The following is an 18,189-nucleotide window of genomic DNA, read 5'->3' as shown; positions in this document are numbered from 1 at the left end:
AAAGGTCAAGAAATAAGATGCCGGGTAGGAGGTCTGCGCTCTACTGAGTGCCCCTCTAGTTGATTCTTTATTTGAATTCATCTGTCTGTGTTCGTTGTCATAATCTTTTGCTTTTATGTACTTTCTTAATCAGTAAAATATTTATATATATGTATATATATATAGTATATATATATATATATATATATATATATATATATATATATATATATATATATATATAGAGAGAGAGAGAGAGAGAGAGAGAGAGAGAGAGAGAGAGAGAGAGAGAGAGAGAGAGAAAACAAGTTTTATAATGGTATATTAAAAAATTCCAGTGCTGGAAATTTGTTGGTTAATGTTAGGATACTTTGTTGTAATTCAAAGTTCGAAAAAAATATTCATCAATATTTGGACGAAAACTGTTAACGAATGCGGTAGGAATTTGTACAATTTGTACTCTCTCTCTCTCTCTCTCTCTCTCTCTCTCTCTCTCTCTCTCTCTCTCTCTCTCTCTCTCTCTCTCTCTCTCTCTATATATATATATATATATATATATATATATATGTGTGTGTGTGTGTGTGTGTGTTTATATAGAGTATATACTTATGCATTCCTACATAGATACAAGGTACTTTCTTTAGTAGAGGTAAGAATTTTAGATGTGGCATCAGACGGAATTTAGAGTTGGTATAGCAACTTTATTTTAATCGGTGTCGGCCTAAACCAGAACTTTCTGATGCTTTGTACAAATCTTTTGAGATGGATGGTTTTTGTGTGTCCATATTTTGGTTTTATTGTAAATTTTAGATAATCCAATATAGCTTTTTTCATGAGGCTGTAGGATTTTTTTCCAAAATTTCGGTATTGTTTACCAATTGTAAATAGTACGGTAATTTAATTTCCGGTGTTTATTTTATTGTAATTTTTATGTTATCGGATATTCTCACTTCTTTTTCTTTCTTTCCACAGACCCATCGTCATGTATGATGTACGATGGTGCTAGTGATTCGTCGTCGTCCTCGAGCCCGACTTCCGAATTTCGGGAGATCTCTTGGTCTTTAGAAAAGGAAAGAAAACCAGAATATCAATTTTCCACTACGCTTAAGAGTTTACAGAAAACGGAACTGGTTTTGTTTAAAGGGGAAACTACAGAAAAAGGAGTCCCGTGTTTAGGCGAAATGGAGAAAGATTTCAATCAGAAAATTACTGGGGATGAGAACAATGAGAAAAGAACGTGTGCTTTGGTTAGTTCGAAAATTATATATGGAAGTTTTAGCGATGATAAAAAAGTGCAAAACGTTGACCCTTCTTCTAAATACCGTGTCACAAATAATGATAGTGATGAGGAGGTTGTGGACGATATGGGACCCGATTTACAGTCTGTAGAAGCTGCAAGGACTCGCAACGTTGTTGGAACGTTTAACTTCTTAGAAAGAGGAAGCCCTGACAACCTGTACGTAAAAAACTCGGACGAACAACCCGATAGCTTTGGCGACTCTTTCGTTAGTGTTTACGGAGGCATCACGTCTCTCGCTACGTTTAATTTCGTTGATCGCCGTGAATCGACTTCTAAGGCAACCTTGATAAGGGATCGAACTGCTGAGGAAGAGGTACCTTCCTTGAACGATTCTTTCGTCAGTTTAGAAGATGGCAAGCACTTGGTGGGTGTCTTCGATTTTACCAAATGTTCTGGTAAAAAGACCCCACCTTTAAGGATTAGCCGGGAACAGCCCTCAAAGGAAGCAGAGATTGACAGCTTAAGCGGTACCACACAGAGACAGGTAAACCTAAAAAACGAAAGTGAACCATTTAGCCATTTACTAGAAAGCCAACAGACAGCTTCCAGTAGTCAGAGGCCTTTACCTGAAAGGACCGGAGAGAAGGGCTCTCTAGATGAACAAAAGCCGATCTTTGACCTCAGTGTTTCCTCCCGGTGCGAAACTGGTGTGAGACCAGAAGACTTCGCCTCGATAGAGACCGTCAGTGCGAAGTTTCTTGTTAAGGAAGACGACAATGGTACCGATTCCCTCCGTGCATCTTCAAGCGAAGGGGACCTCTCTTCCGCAAGGGATGAGCGCCATCTTGGGTCGGACGTGGTCCTCAATTCGCAACAAGGTGAGGGTGTTTTTTTGCTTGAAATTTATTGCTAAAATAACAATATAGAGTTTCGAAAACCAAATCTAAAATTTTATATATATTCTTTCCTGTCTGATATTACTGTTAGTACTCTGTGCTGTTGTTTTATCAATGTTTTTTTTTTTTTATTAGTAAGGGATGTGTGGTAAGTGTATAAAATGTACAAACCATATCGAGGTATAATTTGAAGTGAGAAAAAATTTAATAATCAAGTTTTTCTTTTTTTTGTTGGCAAACGTCGGTTATCCTCATATTTCTTATGTTATTATTATTATTATTATTATTATTATTATTATTATTATTATTATTATTATTATTATTATTATTATTATTATTATTATTATTATTACCTAATCTACAACACTAGTCGGAAAAGCAAGATGCTATAAGCCGAGGGGCTCCAACAGGAAAAAAATAGGACGATGAGGGAAGGAAATAAAGAAATAGATGTTAAATTATAAACATTCACATGATTCAAAACAAAAATATAAAGGAAGGGAATCGATGGTTTAATCTGACTTATTAACAAACTTTCTTCATTTGTAAGATTTCCCTCATGAGATACAGCACAAGCATTGAGTTCAATATCATATAATATTAAGTATAGCCATCATCACTGATGCATCAATCATCATCATTATCACCTCCTACGCCTATTGTCGTAAAGGGGCTCGGTTAGATTTTGCCAGTCGTCCCTATCTTGAGCTTTCAATTCAATACTTCTACATTCATCATCATCTACTTCACGCTTCTTAGTTCTCAGCCATGTAGGTATGGGTCTTCCAACTCTTCTAAATGTATCAATACTTAAAGTAATATTTTTCTTTACGAATAATCCTTATCACATTACGCAAAGATCCCCATGGAATTACCATTGCAAAATTAATTAGAAACTAAGGCTATTAAATTTATCAGTAAGGATTCAAGTCCCAGTCAGTATCTCTCAGATTAATGATTGAGCAAGGAGTTACAATCTCAGATTCGAATCACTATGACTCCCGAGGGATGAAAATGAATAGCAACATCACTTATAATGATGAGATTTCGCATCAGGGATCAGCGTTACGCAATAGGTTTTCTCATTGATTTCTGAATCCTCGAGTTGTAATGATTTCTGTCTTGCTTTTCAGGTAAGACTCGTGCAGCTTCCACGCTCAGGTCAAGGTGAGCTTTGCCTAGTTTTTTTTTTTTTGTCTTTTTTTTTTTAAATGTCCCAATTTGGTTCGTGTGTGGTTTGCATTTAACAAGATGATGTTTGTATATGCCTTTATAAATGATAATTCTCTCTCTCTCTCTCTCTCTCTCTCTCTCTCTCTCTCTCTCTCTCTCTCATGTTTTGTTACATGAAGACAGGGCCCCATAGTTAATTCAATTACGTTGTAATTACTTGCAATCAGCAAAATCATAAGCAATTGCTTATTAAAACTCTTTATTATGCTTTGGTTTAACTATTGTTTAAGATCGAAATAATTAAAAAAGTTTCAATAAAATACAGATGAAGATTTTAGATGATCTTAGCCAGATGTAGCACAGATGCTGGGAATCGGAAACAGACGTTCGTAGTATTACACCAGACAGGAGGAAGCAGTATGTTCGGGGCATGAATATTTACACTTGAAACAGTTGGTTGTAAGGTTTTCGAATATAGTTTAAAGATTATACAAGTAGATATCACAGATTATACATTTCTAGATGTATATTTTTCTAAAGATATAAAAAAGCCATATGTTTAATAATATATAAAGAAAACATATATTGTAGTCTTTTCTTGGTAAATTGAAACTAGAACTGTATATACTACTCGACTCGTTGCCCTTCCTTTGTTACACATTTTTATCTTTTTATTCTTCTCTGTTATCTCCTCCCCCTCTTCGTATCCTCCCTGTACCTCGGGAGAACGAAGGATATGGAGAAATGAGACGCGAATTGATTTATAGTTATTGGTTCATGGGGCGAAAGCACATTAAAGTGAGCGGATCACATTAATCAGCTGTGGAAGGGAATGTGTCCAATGCAGGTAAGTTTACTGTTGAGGATGAGAGAGAGAGAGAGAGAGAGAGAGAGAGAGAGAGAGAGAGAGAGAGAGAGAGAGAGAGAGAGGATGACATGTCTTTCACTAGAAGGAACTTCAACTCAGAATGTATTTTATACTTATAAGTCGCAATGGATGTTCACGGGTCTCTCCAAAAGTCTCCCATTTAATATATTTTGTAATACTTTTTTATTTTTCATATATATATATATATATATATATATATATATATATATATATATATATATATATATACACACCTTATTCGGTACTTCTCGGTTTCCTTTCCGCACTAAGCTGCTTTCCCTTTAGAAGCAAGTGGCCTTGCAACAGTCCGCTTTTCCAATTAGAGTTGTAGCTCAGCCAGCAATCGTAATAATGATAGTAAATATCAAGAATTTTTGAGGAAATTAATCTCTCCTTTTGATTGAAGCTTTCATAAACATAAAACCGTTTAATGTCACAAAGAATAATGGTCACTGTTGTTGTTATTTTTATTACGCAATTTCAATAGTACCTAATATCCACCTCATCGTTATAGCTAGCTATATGCATCTGAATTCTATTTTAAACCTGACAAATTCTCGTAGTTTTATTAAGCAGTAGTAGTGACAGAGCAACTATTTTCGAACGCATCTGAATATGAATATTTCATTTTTTTTAATTAGGGACAAATTAAACTGGAATAAAAGATATAATTGATTAGTTTGGTTCATCAATCGTGGAAGAATTTATCTGTTTGTTTTTCATTTAGTTTTAAAGGGAACGTGTTCGTGAACTCGGGACTATTGGCGTTGTGTGAAATTGACGAAACTGACATAGAGGTCGATTTTATTTCGATTGTTTGGGGTTCCTTAATGAAAAATTTGGGATTTCTAATCATGTAAACATTCTCTCTCTCTCTCTCTCTCTCTCTCTCTCTCTCTCTCTCTCTCTATAATATGTGTATATATGTATATATATATATATATATATATATATATATATATATATATATATATATATATATATATATATATGTTTATACATACACTGTGCATATAATATATACTGGAACAATAAAAGAAACAAACAAAAAGTTTCAGAATATACATTCGGCAGGCAATAAATCAAGCGAGAGAGAGAGAGAGAGAGAGAGAGAGAGAGAGAGAGAGAGAGAGAGAGAGAGACGTGTATGCATGTATATATATATATATATATATATATATATATATATATATATATATATATATATATATATATATATATATATATATATATATATATATATATATATATATATATATATATATATATATATATATATATATATATATATATATATATATATATATATATATATATATAAATAATATGTGGTTTATCGTCATATACGCTTACAGAAAACTAGAAAGTTTTGTATTCATTATCTGACGGTTAGTTTTCGAAGCCCATTGTTTAGAGAAAGTTTTAAAAAAATTTTGTTAATTGACTTTGATGTTTTTCAAGTAGAGAGGGATTTTGAAATGACTTTTGTTTAAAAATTATTTTATTATATATTACTATGTGGATGGGACAACAAAGTAGAAATAAAGGTTAAATGTGTGAAAAGGCACTAAAGATCATTCGAAAATAAGAATTTGAGTATCAATAATATAGATAAATTTTATATATTTCCCGTGCCTCATTAGAACACATCTCTTGGGTGGTCGTAGATGTTCAAGGTTTTTTGACGCATTTTTTTAGACTTCATATTTTTTAACGTCAGTGTCATGTTGAAATTCCTCAGCCTATCAGTAGGCCTAAATTTATAATGTTGCCCATTCCAAGAAACACCTTGGACGTTCATCTCTTTTTCTCGCAATAGTAAATTCTAGGCTAAATATCTTGTTTATCTTGATCTTGATTGTCTATATTGTCTTGATCTTGATTATCTGTATTGGGAAGATCTTAATTGTGTTTATTATCATGGCCTTGATTGTCAACATCTTGATCTTAATTGTCTTAATGGTCAAGATCTTGATTATCTAGATAGCCAACTTCTTGATTGTCTTGATTATGTTGATAATCAACACCTTGATTGATAAGAATTTTATTGTTTTGATCTTGATTGCCTTTATTATCAAGATCTTGATTGTCTTTTTTATCAAGATCTTTGCTGTCTTTAGTCTTGATTGTCAACATCATGATTGCCTTGTTTATTAAGATCGCGATTGTCTTGATTACTAAGGTCTTGATTGTCTTGATTATTAAGATATTAGTTGTCTTAATTATTAAGATTTTGGTGGTCCTGATCTTGATTGTCAACATTTTGATTATGTTGATTATCAAGATCTTCATTTTCTTAATTACTAAGCTCTTGATAGTCTAGATTATTAAGCTCTTGATTGTCTTAATTGCTAATATCTTGATTGTCTTGGTTATCTAGATATTGATTGTCTTAATTATTAAGATCTTGATCGTCTTGATTATTAAGTGCTTGACTGCCTTTATTGTCAAGAACTTGATTGCCTTTAGTCTTAATCTTGATATTCAACATCTTGATTGTTTTGATTGTTAAGATCTTGAAGATCTTGGTTATTAAGATCTAGAATATCTTTTTGTCAAGACCTTGATTGTCTTTAGCTTGATCTTGATTGTCAACATCATGATTATCTTGATTGTCGTAAATATTAAGTTCTTGATTGTCTTGATTATTGATTATTAAGATTTTGATTACCTTTAGTCCTTATTTTGATTATATTTAGTCTTGATTTTGATTTTCAACATCATGATTGTCTTGATTATTAAGATCTCAATTGTCTTAATTACTAAGGTCTTGATTGTCTTGATTATTAAGATTTTGGTTGTCTTATAATTAAAATCTTGATTGTGTTTAGTCTTGGTCTTGATATTCAGTATCTTGGTTATGTTGATTGTTTTTATTATTAAGATCTTGATTGTCTTGATTACTAAGATCTAGGGTGTGTTTTTGTCAAGATCTTGGTTTTCTTTAGTTTTGATCTTGATTTTTTTTAATTATTAAGATTTTGAATGTCTCAATTACTAAGATCTAGTTTGTCTTTTTGTCAAGATCTTGGTTTTCTTTAGTTTTGATCTTGATTTTCTTGATTACTAACATTTCCAATGTCTTAATTACTAAGATCTTGATTGTTTTGATTATTAAGATTTCGATTGTCATGATTATTAAGATCTTGATTGTCTCTAGTCTTAAACTTGATATTCAACATCAGGATTATGGTGATTGTCTTGACTATTAAGATCTTGATTGTCTTGGAACTTCGTTCTATCCTGATCAATGTCATTGCCATGATGGAGTTTGCTTATCGTTTGTGAAAGGAATTCAGTAATGAGTCAACATGAAAATGACATATATATTCAGTTAATGTCAGCTTATTCTGTTTCCCGTATGTTTGCTTATAAGCATGTTTGTTCGTCATCGTGTTTTTGTGACGTTTGATCGTCTTGTCACCTTTGTTTACGCAAGTTTCTGGGGTGAGGTTTTGTCAACAGAGATGATTTAGTTTGTGTTTGTATACATGATTGCCGATATCAGAGGGACTTAACAAAAAGAATGTTAAGTACTCTGCATTTGTCGAATACTGGTCACAAAATATTTTTGGGGGAATTAATAGTTTAGTTACAGACAATTAATTTCATTACCTCCGCCAACGAAGTTAGTTAGAGGTTATGTTTTCGCCCCTGTTTGTGTATTTGTTGTGAACAGTTTCCTGGCCACAATTTTGATATTAGAATAATGGAAGTTGTAGGGATTAAGTGTTATTCAAAAAGCTGGAAATGATTAAATTTTGGAAGGTCAAGGTCAAAGGTCACAATCAAGCAAAATGCCCAATTCACGTAAATCAGCCTTTGGTTTGGACATCTTTGTCACAAAGATTTCAAACTTGGTTCTTATTACAGTTTATGAAAATCCACGCCAAGAAATAATTTGCCGCGGCGGAGGTCTGCGCTCTACTGAGGGCCCTTCTAGTTATAATCATCAATCCGTTTGTTAGACGTCCCTGCCAGTCAATCAGCTGGACAGGAGATCGAGCCTTTGCTCAAGATTGATAGTTTCTGTTAGAGCATGCAACCTCACCTTCTTTGTGAGCTAGGCACGGGGGATTTTGAGAGTGCATATAGGTCTACCTGCTAAGTCATCAGCAGCCATTGCCTGGTCATCCCTGGGCCTAGCTTGATGGAGAGGGGCTTGGGCGCTTATCAGTCTTTCTAGGACATTGCCCTGTCCTGTCCTTTCGTTCTGCCATTCATGAGCGACCTTTAAACTTGCAATTTAGATTATGTCCAATAACATTGGGGATCGATATGCTAAGAGTCCATTGGTTGTAAATGGTAAATTTATATACATATAGTGATCATGACCCATAGATCTTTCATATTTTCCATAACTTCTAAAGCACTCATGCGTTCTTCGTCTGGTGGAGGCGAATGATTGTTCGAGTTTTTTCCGTTTAATTTATTACAAGTGATTATACTGGCACTACACAAAGCACGTTTTTTCACACCTCCGATATGTACGTCTTTCTTTTCTCCTGTTAACGATGTATGCATATCCTTTAAATATTAGTTTTTTTTCCTCCTTTGTTACTAGTGATGATTTTCATTTTGGAATGAATGGTTTCTCACAAAAATTGAAATGATTGATAAAGAAATTTATTTTGAGGAAAAGAAGTGTAAGTTTCTTCTGCCTTTCAAAGTGCAAAAAAAAGTAAAATGAACAACAGCTTGTTGGGTAGTTATATGGGTTTTAACTATATGATCTTTACTAATCTCAAATAATTTATTTATAAATGCTAAATAAAATGAACAGCAGCTTGTTGGCTAGTTATATGGATTTTAACTGTATATTCTTTACTAATCGCGAATAATTTATTTAAAAATGCTAGATAAGACAATTTTGCCTGAAAGGCGTTTTGTCCATTAGGCATTTTGTATATTAGGCATTTTGTCCGTGTTGAGGAAATAGTCATTTTGTCCTTAGGTATTATGTCGTTAGGCATTCTGTCCTACTACCGATTTATAGATATTCTTCCTTAGCGTATAGTAAAGTCTTCCAAAGGTGGCTGATGTGGTACGTCCCTGACTGGTGAACGCCAGACTGTGGTTCGAGTCCTGCTCAAACACGTTAGTTCTTTTATCGCTGCAACCTCACCATCTCTGTGAGCTAAGGATGAGGTGTTTGGGGCAGCCTATAGGTCTATCTTCTGAGTAATCAGCAGCCATTACCTGGCCCTCCTTGGTCCTAGCTTGGCTGGGGGGGGGGATTGGCTTGGGCGCTGATCACATGTATTTTATATATGGTCAGTCTGTAGGGCATTGTTCTGCTTGATAGGGTAATGTCACTGTCCCTTGCGTCTGCCATTCATGAGTGGCCTTTAAAGTTTAAATTCTATTGTTTAATTTTGTATTGTAATTTCAAATTGCCTAATAATCGTCTCCCCTTTCAAGAATAAAGTTCATATTCACCTACTGTATGTCTAAACGAATTATGAAAGCATCTCTCTCTCTCTCTCTCTCTCTCTCTCTCTCTCTCTCTCTCTCTCTCTCTCTCTCTCTGGGAAATTTAATGAGGTCTAACTGTTTGTCTTAGCAAATTCGCCTTCGTATTGATACCGTAGATCAAAACTTAACTGAAAGAATGCAACTAACCCAGACTCGCAATCCGTTGCACACGATTCAGCTGTCGTGATACGTCACAACAGCGGCTGTATTTGGCAATTTGGTGCATCTGTTTTGAAACACCGACGGCACCACACCTGTCGATATTTCAACACCCGAAGAAATTTCGCTGAATGACACGGCTGCACAAACAGGGGCGTGATAAAAACGGCCTCTGGTGGCTGTTGTTGTTGTTGGCGCAAAGGCGAGGAAGTCTTACAAATATTGATTTATTTAATATTTTTTCTTATTTTGAAATACGGATGGGTATGGATGATCAATATCTATTTCTTAATAGTATAAAGAAGTATCTAGACTAGAAAATGAGTAAGTTATTGAATAGTTTTAAGGCTTTGATGATTCGAAGCTGGTTGATTTGAACAGTTGTAATTGTTATTATTATTATAATTATTATTATTATTATTATTATTATTATTATTATTATTATTATTAACAAAGCTACAACCCTATTTAAAAAACCAGATGCTACAAGCCCAAAGGCTCCAACAAGAAAAAATAGCCCAATTACGAAAGAAAATAAACTAAATGAGAAGTATTTAATATAGTATACAAAATATTTAAGTTAGTATCATGCAGTATATCAAATATTTCTTTGTATATAGGTTACATATATCAAAGTAACGCTATTGTCTTCCACTACTGCCACAAGATTTCCCCCCGTGAACAGCATTATTATTATTATTATTATTATTATTATTATTATTATTATTATTATTATTATTATTATTATTATTATTAAAACTAGCTAAGCTACATCCCTAGTTGGGAAAGCAAGATGCTATTAGCCCAAAGGCTTCAACAGGGAAAAATAACCGTGAGGAAAGGAAATAAATAAACAATATAAGAAGTAATGAACCATTAGGGTATAATATTTTAAAAACATCAACAGCATTAAAACAGATATTTTATGTATAAGCTATAAAAAGACACTTTCTTAATGAACGATAGTCAACACTTTTTTTCGGGATTATTTTAGCCTGTTAAACGATTTTTTCCTTTCATTATTCTTTCCCGAGAAATATTGAGTTTGTGCATTTTGATTTTTTTTTCTATAATTTAAAGTCAATTCCTATTTTAATTTGTTTCTGTAATTGAATACGTTTTAAAGGTCACTGGATTTATTGCCAATATGTGTACTTAATAAAGAGTAACCCTTAAACTCAACCATTTAGCTCGTAAATTGCATGAAAATTGATCAAAATTCCTTAGTCACAATTAAAATATTGATTACGACGAATAGACCATTAGTGGAAATAAAGTTAAAAAATGCAGCGAATGTTTTTACGTTGAACACGTTGACAAGGTTCTCTCTTCATTGTTTATGTATGACACAGCTATTTTGACGTTAATGATCCTAAGGTATTTTACATTCTTTATTCCTTACTTTTCATATACAATATATTCCCTTGTTTCCTTTCCTCACCGGGCTATATTTTCCAGTTGAAGCCCTGTGGGCTTATAGGATCCTGCTTTTCAAACTCTTAGCTAATAATAATAATAATAATAATAATAATAATAATAATAATAATAATAATAATAATAATAATAATAATAATATGCTATTGAAGATTTCACTAGAAAAGAAAAGCTTATAGATGATGATGATGATTATTATTATTATTATTATTATTATTATTATTATTATTATTATTATTATTATTATTATTATACTCAAGATTTCACTAGAAAAATAAAACCATGTAAATCATTGGCGAAAACAATGAAGCAACAGTGATTGCTGGTGGCAAGGCCCGAGATGCAGCAAGAGAAAGAAATGAGTCTCGGCGGCACGCCACCCCCTTTAAGCGAAGTTGGGACAACGAAAGTGCGAGAATTTCCTCGGTTTGGTGAAGAGAAAATACACTCTGGTGTAAATAAGCTTGACGTAATTTAAGCTGAAGGAAAAACAGACCCGTTTGGAGGAAGGTTCTGAACGTAAATTTGGACAAAGCTCATTGTGACCTTCTTTGTTGCAACGACTGATGACTTTATTCAGTCTGTTAATTAGTATTGGTGTATTTTTTTTTTTTTTTGCGAGTTATCCAAATAGATAGAAATTTATATCCAGTTTATGTCGGGCAGCGCTTGGCCCATGTTTGCTAGGTCTCTAGGTCTGTTGTCGTCAAAAGAAAGGGTTTGAGAAAGTAGCATTATTCCTAGAGATGCGTGAAACCTGGACGTACACACACAACACGCACACACACACACACACACACACACACACACATATATATATATATATATATATATATATATATGTATGTGTGTATGTGTGTTTATGTGTGTATGTATATAAAGACATACATACATACATAAGCAACCACACGCGCACACACACACACACACACATATATTATATATATATATATATATATATACGTACAGACATACATACATGATCACACATACACACACACACACACACACACACACACATATATATATATATATATATATATATATATATATATATATAGATAGATAGATAGATAGATAGATGTTTATATACATACTGTATATTTAAGAATGGAAACCTGAAATTTTCATATAACGGCCTTCTGGTCTTTTCGATACCCGTGGATTGAAATGGCGCCCTTCCGTTCTTTCGATAATTAAACTTTTCTTAAAATAAAGATAAATATCTATATTAAAAAAAAAGGTAAGAGAGAAAGATCAAAGGAACGATAGATAATTCAATGCCAAGGCGCAAGAACATCAGAGACGTGAAAGGTTTTCTGGATAAAGGTGGCTAGCAAACGAATTACTTTAAGTGTCAGGCAACCGTGTTGATGTTGTTCTTGGAGAGAGAGAGAGAGAGAGAGAGAGAGAGAGAGAGAGAGAGAGAGAGAGAGAGAGAGAGAGGGGGGGTTAGATCCAATAACATGTTATTGTCTATCATCCGGCACGGATTTTATGAACAAGCCTTATCAATCAGTTAATTTAGATGTCAAGAGTATTAAAATCATTCAGAGTGATATTTATTAAAAGTTAAACAGAGGTTAATAAGACGTTAGGTGGTGTTAGGTAATTTAAAATGACACCATAAAATATTTTGTAGTAGCAAACTCAGGAGACTGGTTTGCGCCTTCTTCATAAGATTATTACTAGATACAAAATTTTCACGAGTGCCACTTTCTTTCAATTATAATCACAATCAACATTACACTTGAATAATCTATCACTTCAAGTTACTAATATTTGGACTTGAATTCTATCAAATATCTCCTTCATGTGGTGCCCTGTTATATTCTTAATCTCTAGAGAACGTTGAGAGTTGTTTTCCTGTGTTAGTAATATTAAAAACGTATAGATCTTGCATTTATCAATTTTTATTTTTTCAAAAACAACTTTGTTTATATCTCGTAATGAAATGTTTCAATTTTGATTTAATCTGATTGACGTTACCTCTCACCTTGAATTGGTTGGGTACCCAGTGGCTGTGTTTTGCTTACAACCTAAACAATTGTTTTTACTCTTCTGAAAGATAGGAGAGAGATAGATGCATGTCATTGATTTAAGCAAAGCCTTGATTAAAGTCTGGTTGTTTGAAAAGACAAGCAACAAGACTTAGGTAGATAGTAACTGGTCTTGGGAAAATGGTATTGGTCTGGCTGTACTTGGGGCTGGCTGCCAAAATCCTCCACTCCCCCTTCTTCTAGCGTGCCCGGTGCCACTAGCAATAAAAAAAAGAAAAAAAGGAACAAGAAGGGGTTGGAGGAACGTATGCCTTGGCACTTCCTCGCTCGACCCCCAGGAAGCAAGTTCTAGCTTTGAATTGACAGGTGCTTCTTGACTATTATTGTGTTCACTATTGTTTACCAATAACCGATTAACTTCTCCCGAGTGTTACCAGACTGAGGGGAAGTCCGCAGCTGGTTTCCCTGTGGGTACATCAAAGTGCCATACCTTGCGAGTGCCACTCGAGTGTGATTAGTCTTGAGATCATTCAAGTAAAATGTGAAGGAAAGACACATCGCATTTCAATCCCCAATCGACTCCCCAACCATCCGTGAAAGGAAAAAAATCCTCCCATACATTACCGCAGCATAAGGGAGGCCATAAAGACCTGTCTACAGTTTCACGCCCTGCGAAGAAGGTTGGGGAGATGTTGATAAAAAATGGGCGAAAGCTGTTATTGGTGGTTTATGGGCCAAAAGGGGGAAAATGTGTGAAGACTGAAAACGTTATTCCCAGTTTTTTTCACTTTGTTTTTTTTTTATATGTATATTTTAAATAACTTTGTTGAAAACTGCCTCATATATTCTGATGTATGTTTCCGTAATTTATCTGATATGCCATTATTTCTATAATTTCCTTGAGATATGTTTCACCTGTTTACATGCTGCAGAATTGTTATTGCAGTGCCTGGTTTTTTTTTAGAACTTTTAATGTTATTTTGAATTTCACACTTGCAGCAAATGTTTTTATGTATGTTGAATAGGTTAACACGAGTCTCTCTTCGTAGTTTATATATGACAGATCCATATTAGCGTTGTTACTTATCATGAAATATTTTATATTTTTTATTCATTACTTCTTATAGGCTATGTAGTTTATTTATTTCTTTTTCTCAATGTGTTACTTTCCCTATTAGAGCCCTTGGGCTTGGAGTATACTGTTTTTCCGACTAGGGTCGTAGCATAGCTAGTAATACAGTAATAACTAGACTCTAGAGGGACACTCAGTAGAGCATAGACCTCCGACGCGGCAGCTTATTTCTCGAACTTTTGCTCTACCTTGACCTTGACCTTTGATCTTAACATGTAATAATTGGCGTATATTTTCATACACTCGAATATGACCCAAGTTTGGAGTATGTGTGATGAGGATGTCCAAAGTTATGCCTGATTACGCTACGTGAATTGGACATTTTGCTTGACCTTGACCTTTGACTTTGGCCTTCCAAAATTTAATATTTCCAGATTTTTACATATTAGTTAATACCTGCAAGTTTCATTACTCTCCGATTAAAATTGTGACCAGGAGGCTGTTCACAAACAACACACACACAAACACAAAAATAGGGGCGAAAACATAACCTCCTTCCAACTTCGTTGGCGCAGGTAATGATATTATCTATCCTAATATTCTGCAGATGGGTCGAGACATTTTGCCCTTCTGGCGGGTGAATGGAACCATCTCTTGCACAATTGCAAATGTCAATATTGCACGGTTGTTTTAAGAAAACATCTCTTGGAGGAAGTGCTTAGAGAACTGTGGCAATGCGTGTTCTCTCTTGTCAAGAATGTTGGTGTTTAGAGGGACTTGCAGGCTGTCCTAAACATTTGCCTTCTCCAAAGTCTCTCTTAGAATGCTCAGAGGTTTGTTGCTCTTCCTTTATTTACTTTTTTTTTCTTTACATTCGCTCTCCCTCCCTCGTCCTCAGCTGTGACTAACCTTGGTAATGGGATTAGAAAAAAAGGATTTTTTTGACCGAGCATTTAGAGCAACGCAAGTCTCGTTATACTTTATTTATGAAAGATGTATTTTCATGTTGTTGCTGTTCTTAAAATGTTATTTCAATTGTTTACTACTTTTCGTGTAGTTTATTATTATTTCCTGGTTCCCTTCCCTTGTTCTTATAGCTTCATGCTTTTCCAACTAGACTTGTCGAGTAGCTAATAATAATAATAATAATAATAATAATAATAATAATAATAATAATAATAATAATAATAATAATAATAATAATAATAATGATAATAATAATAATAATAATAATAATCTCTTGTAACTTGACTTATGGAGACAGGTTTAATTAATTTTATGTTATTTTAATAGGATTATTTATTTCTTTTGAATTTAGAGACAGATTTGGTTTCGTAATAACCATTTATTCATTGGGAAATATCACTTATAAAAAGAAGCATGCCAATGACTTTGCAGAAGAATTGCTCACATCTTTTTGCAATTGGAAGTCATTTTGGCGATAATTTGGCACGGGGTAGCGTGTCCAAACGTCTGCCAAAGTGTTGTGGATTTACTGTACATTGGCCATTGCCTCTCGCTTAATTTACACGATAAGACCAAGGTGATTATTCTCCTGGAGATGAATTTGATTACTGATGCTGTGGTACGTAGATATCTTTTCGATGATCCCGATGAAATAACTTGGTACCACAGCTGTTGACTTGTGAGAGATAGGTTGTTGAGAGTTATCATTGTTTCATTTCATGTTGTTACTTCTCAAACCATCGCACGTTTGCGATAATTCAGGAATTACTTTTACACCTTTTTAGACATAAACACACACACACATGTATATATATATATATATGTATATATATATATATATATATGTATATATATATATATATATATACATATATATATATATATATATATATGTATGTATATATATACATATATATATATATATATATATACTCATATATGCACTTAGTCTTGCTTTTACAATTGTTGCCAACTAAATAGAGCTTTGTGATTACCAAGCAATTTTTCAGGTGTGACCTTGTTCGCCCCACGCCCATTATCTTTACTCCAGCAGACACTGGTTGGGAGTGATAGTTCAGGATTAAACTCGGTCTTAGAAATCGTCCCCGAGTACTTTAACAAACGATAATTGATGAACTTTTGGTGTAGGTGAAAGAAGTGGCAATGTCCTAAGATTATTTATTATTTAACTGTTGAAGAATGATTTAGCCCGTGACTAGTATCGCTATTAGTAATGAAGCACCTCTTGTCGTGAAGTAATTTGGCGTAATTATATTATATATATATATATATATATATATGTATATGTATATATATCGATATATATATATGTACACACACACACACACACATATATATATATATACATATATATATATATATATATATTTTTTATGTATATATACATATATATTTATAAATTTTTTATATTTATATTTATACATATAAATATGTGTATATATATATATATATATATATATTATATGTATATATACATATATATTTATAAATTTTTTGTATTTATCTTTATACATATAAATATGTGTATATATATATATGTATATATATATATATATATATGTATATATATATATATATACATATATATATATATATATATATACCTCTTAATATCTGGATTCTCTCTACCTCGGGATCCGAGACGCAAGGGGAAATTAACTTTATGTTGGTAACTCTGGTTTTCCAGGGAATTGAACCCGGGCCCAAGAAACTGTGGTTAAATTCACTGGAACATCAGTTTCTTGGGTCCGGGTTCAATTCCGTGGAAACCAGAAGTTATCAACATAAAGTTCATTCCCCCTTGGGTCTCGGATCCCGAGGTAGAGAGAATCCAGATATTAAGAATATATATATATATATATGTGTGTGTGTGTGTGTGTGTGTGTGTGTGTGTATGTGTGTCATGGAGTTGTTACTATATCTGGTTCCAGTAATTTTTCAGTATGAAGTGTTGCGTGTACTTTATTACGACTCAGTAAATATGGAATAATCTGTACATTCTGTTTACATAATTCGAATGTTTGATTGTTCGCTCAGATAAAGATTATGTTTTTTATTTTTAACAAACCTGTATACGTTGATGATTATGGTCTTACCTAATCTTTTCTGGCAACGGCGCACTGTTCACATAAGCCGTTATTGTGTCACTCAACTTTTATAGTTTTGTTGTTTTGTCCTTCATTTTACCACGATGACTAAATAACCTGGGTACCTAGGAACTAGAGATGAAGAATCACAGGTAATTGATGTTAGCTACGAACCAATTAAGATTTGTTTTGTGGGATTACTTTGTATTTCCTTTTTTATTTATTGAAAACTTTGGTTTAGATGGACACTCCACCCTCTCTCTCTCTCTCTCTCTCTCTCTCTCTCTCTCTCTCTCTCTGCACATACATCTATATATCAATTTAAAAATGTTGCCAGTTCAATGTCCCCATGACTTAATTATCTTACACTCATTATGTCACTTGGAATGTGGTATATCATTAGAATTCCCTGACGTATATTGATTCTGTACATATCTTTCAAGTGATGTCGTATAATTGGGAAGGGTAATGATAGGCTATTAGAAAAGGTCCTGTCTGACAATCTGTTGGGCTGCGGTGCGAGATCCACTCAGGTTCAATAGTTTCTAGTAGTGTGTGCAACCTCACCATCCTTGTAAGTTAGGGAAGTGTAGCCTGTAGGTCTACATGCTGAGTCATTAACAGTCATTGCCTAATGCTCTCCAAACATTGTGCTGTCCCTTGCCTTTGCCATTCATGAGTAACCTTTAAAGTTTTAAACTAGAATCTAAGAAAATCAAATATCCCGGGAATATTTATATACTCAAAGCGTGTACATCCTGGGCATTATTTTTCCAATTTAGGACCAGTCAAAATTGT

At 33.5% G+C, this 18,189-nt stretch overlaps 1 protein-coding gene across 2 annotated transcripts in view; it reads left to right on the top strand.

Moving 5' to 3' along the window:
• The window catches only part of LOC137620779 (uncharacterized), a 650,311-nt gene that overhangs the window by 212,015 nt on the left and 420,107 nt on the right, over positions 1–18,189 (top strand). For both annotated transcript variants that reach the window (XM_068351207.1, XM_068351206.1), the window contains exon 21: positions 952–2,097. In XM_068351207.1, coding sequence (XP_068207308.1) covers positions 952–2,097 — 1,146 coding nt within the window. The remainder of the gene's footprint in view (positions 1–951; positions 2,098–18,189) is intronic.

This window comes from Palaemon carinicauda, chromosome 27 (assembly GCF_036898095.1).
Source record: "Palaemon carinicauda isolate YSFRI2023 chromosome 27, ASM3689809v2, whole genome shotgun sequence".
Classification (NCBI taxonomy): domain Eukaryota; kingdom Metazoa; phylum Arthropoda; class Malacostraca; order Decapoda; family Palaemonidae; genus Palaemon; species Palaemon carinicauda.
This window is presented reverse-complemented; position numbering and strand designations above follow the sequence as displayed.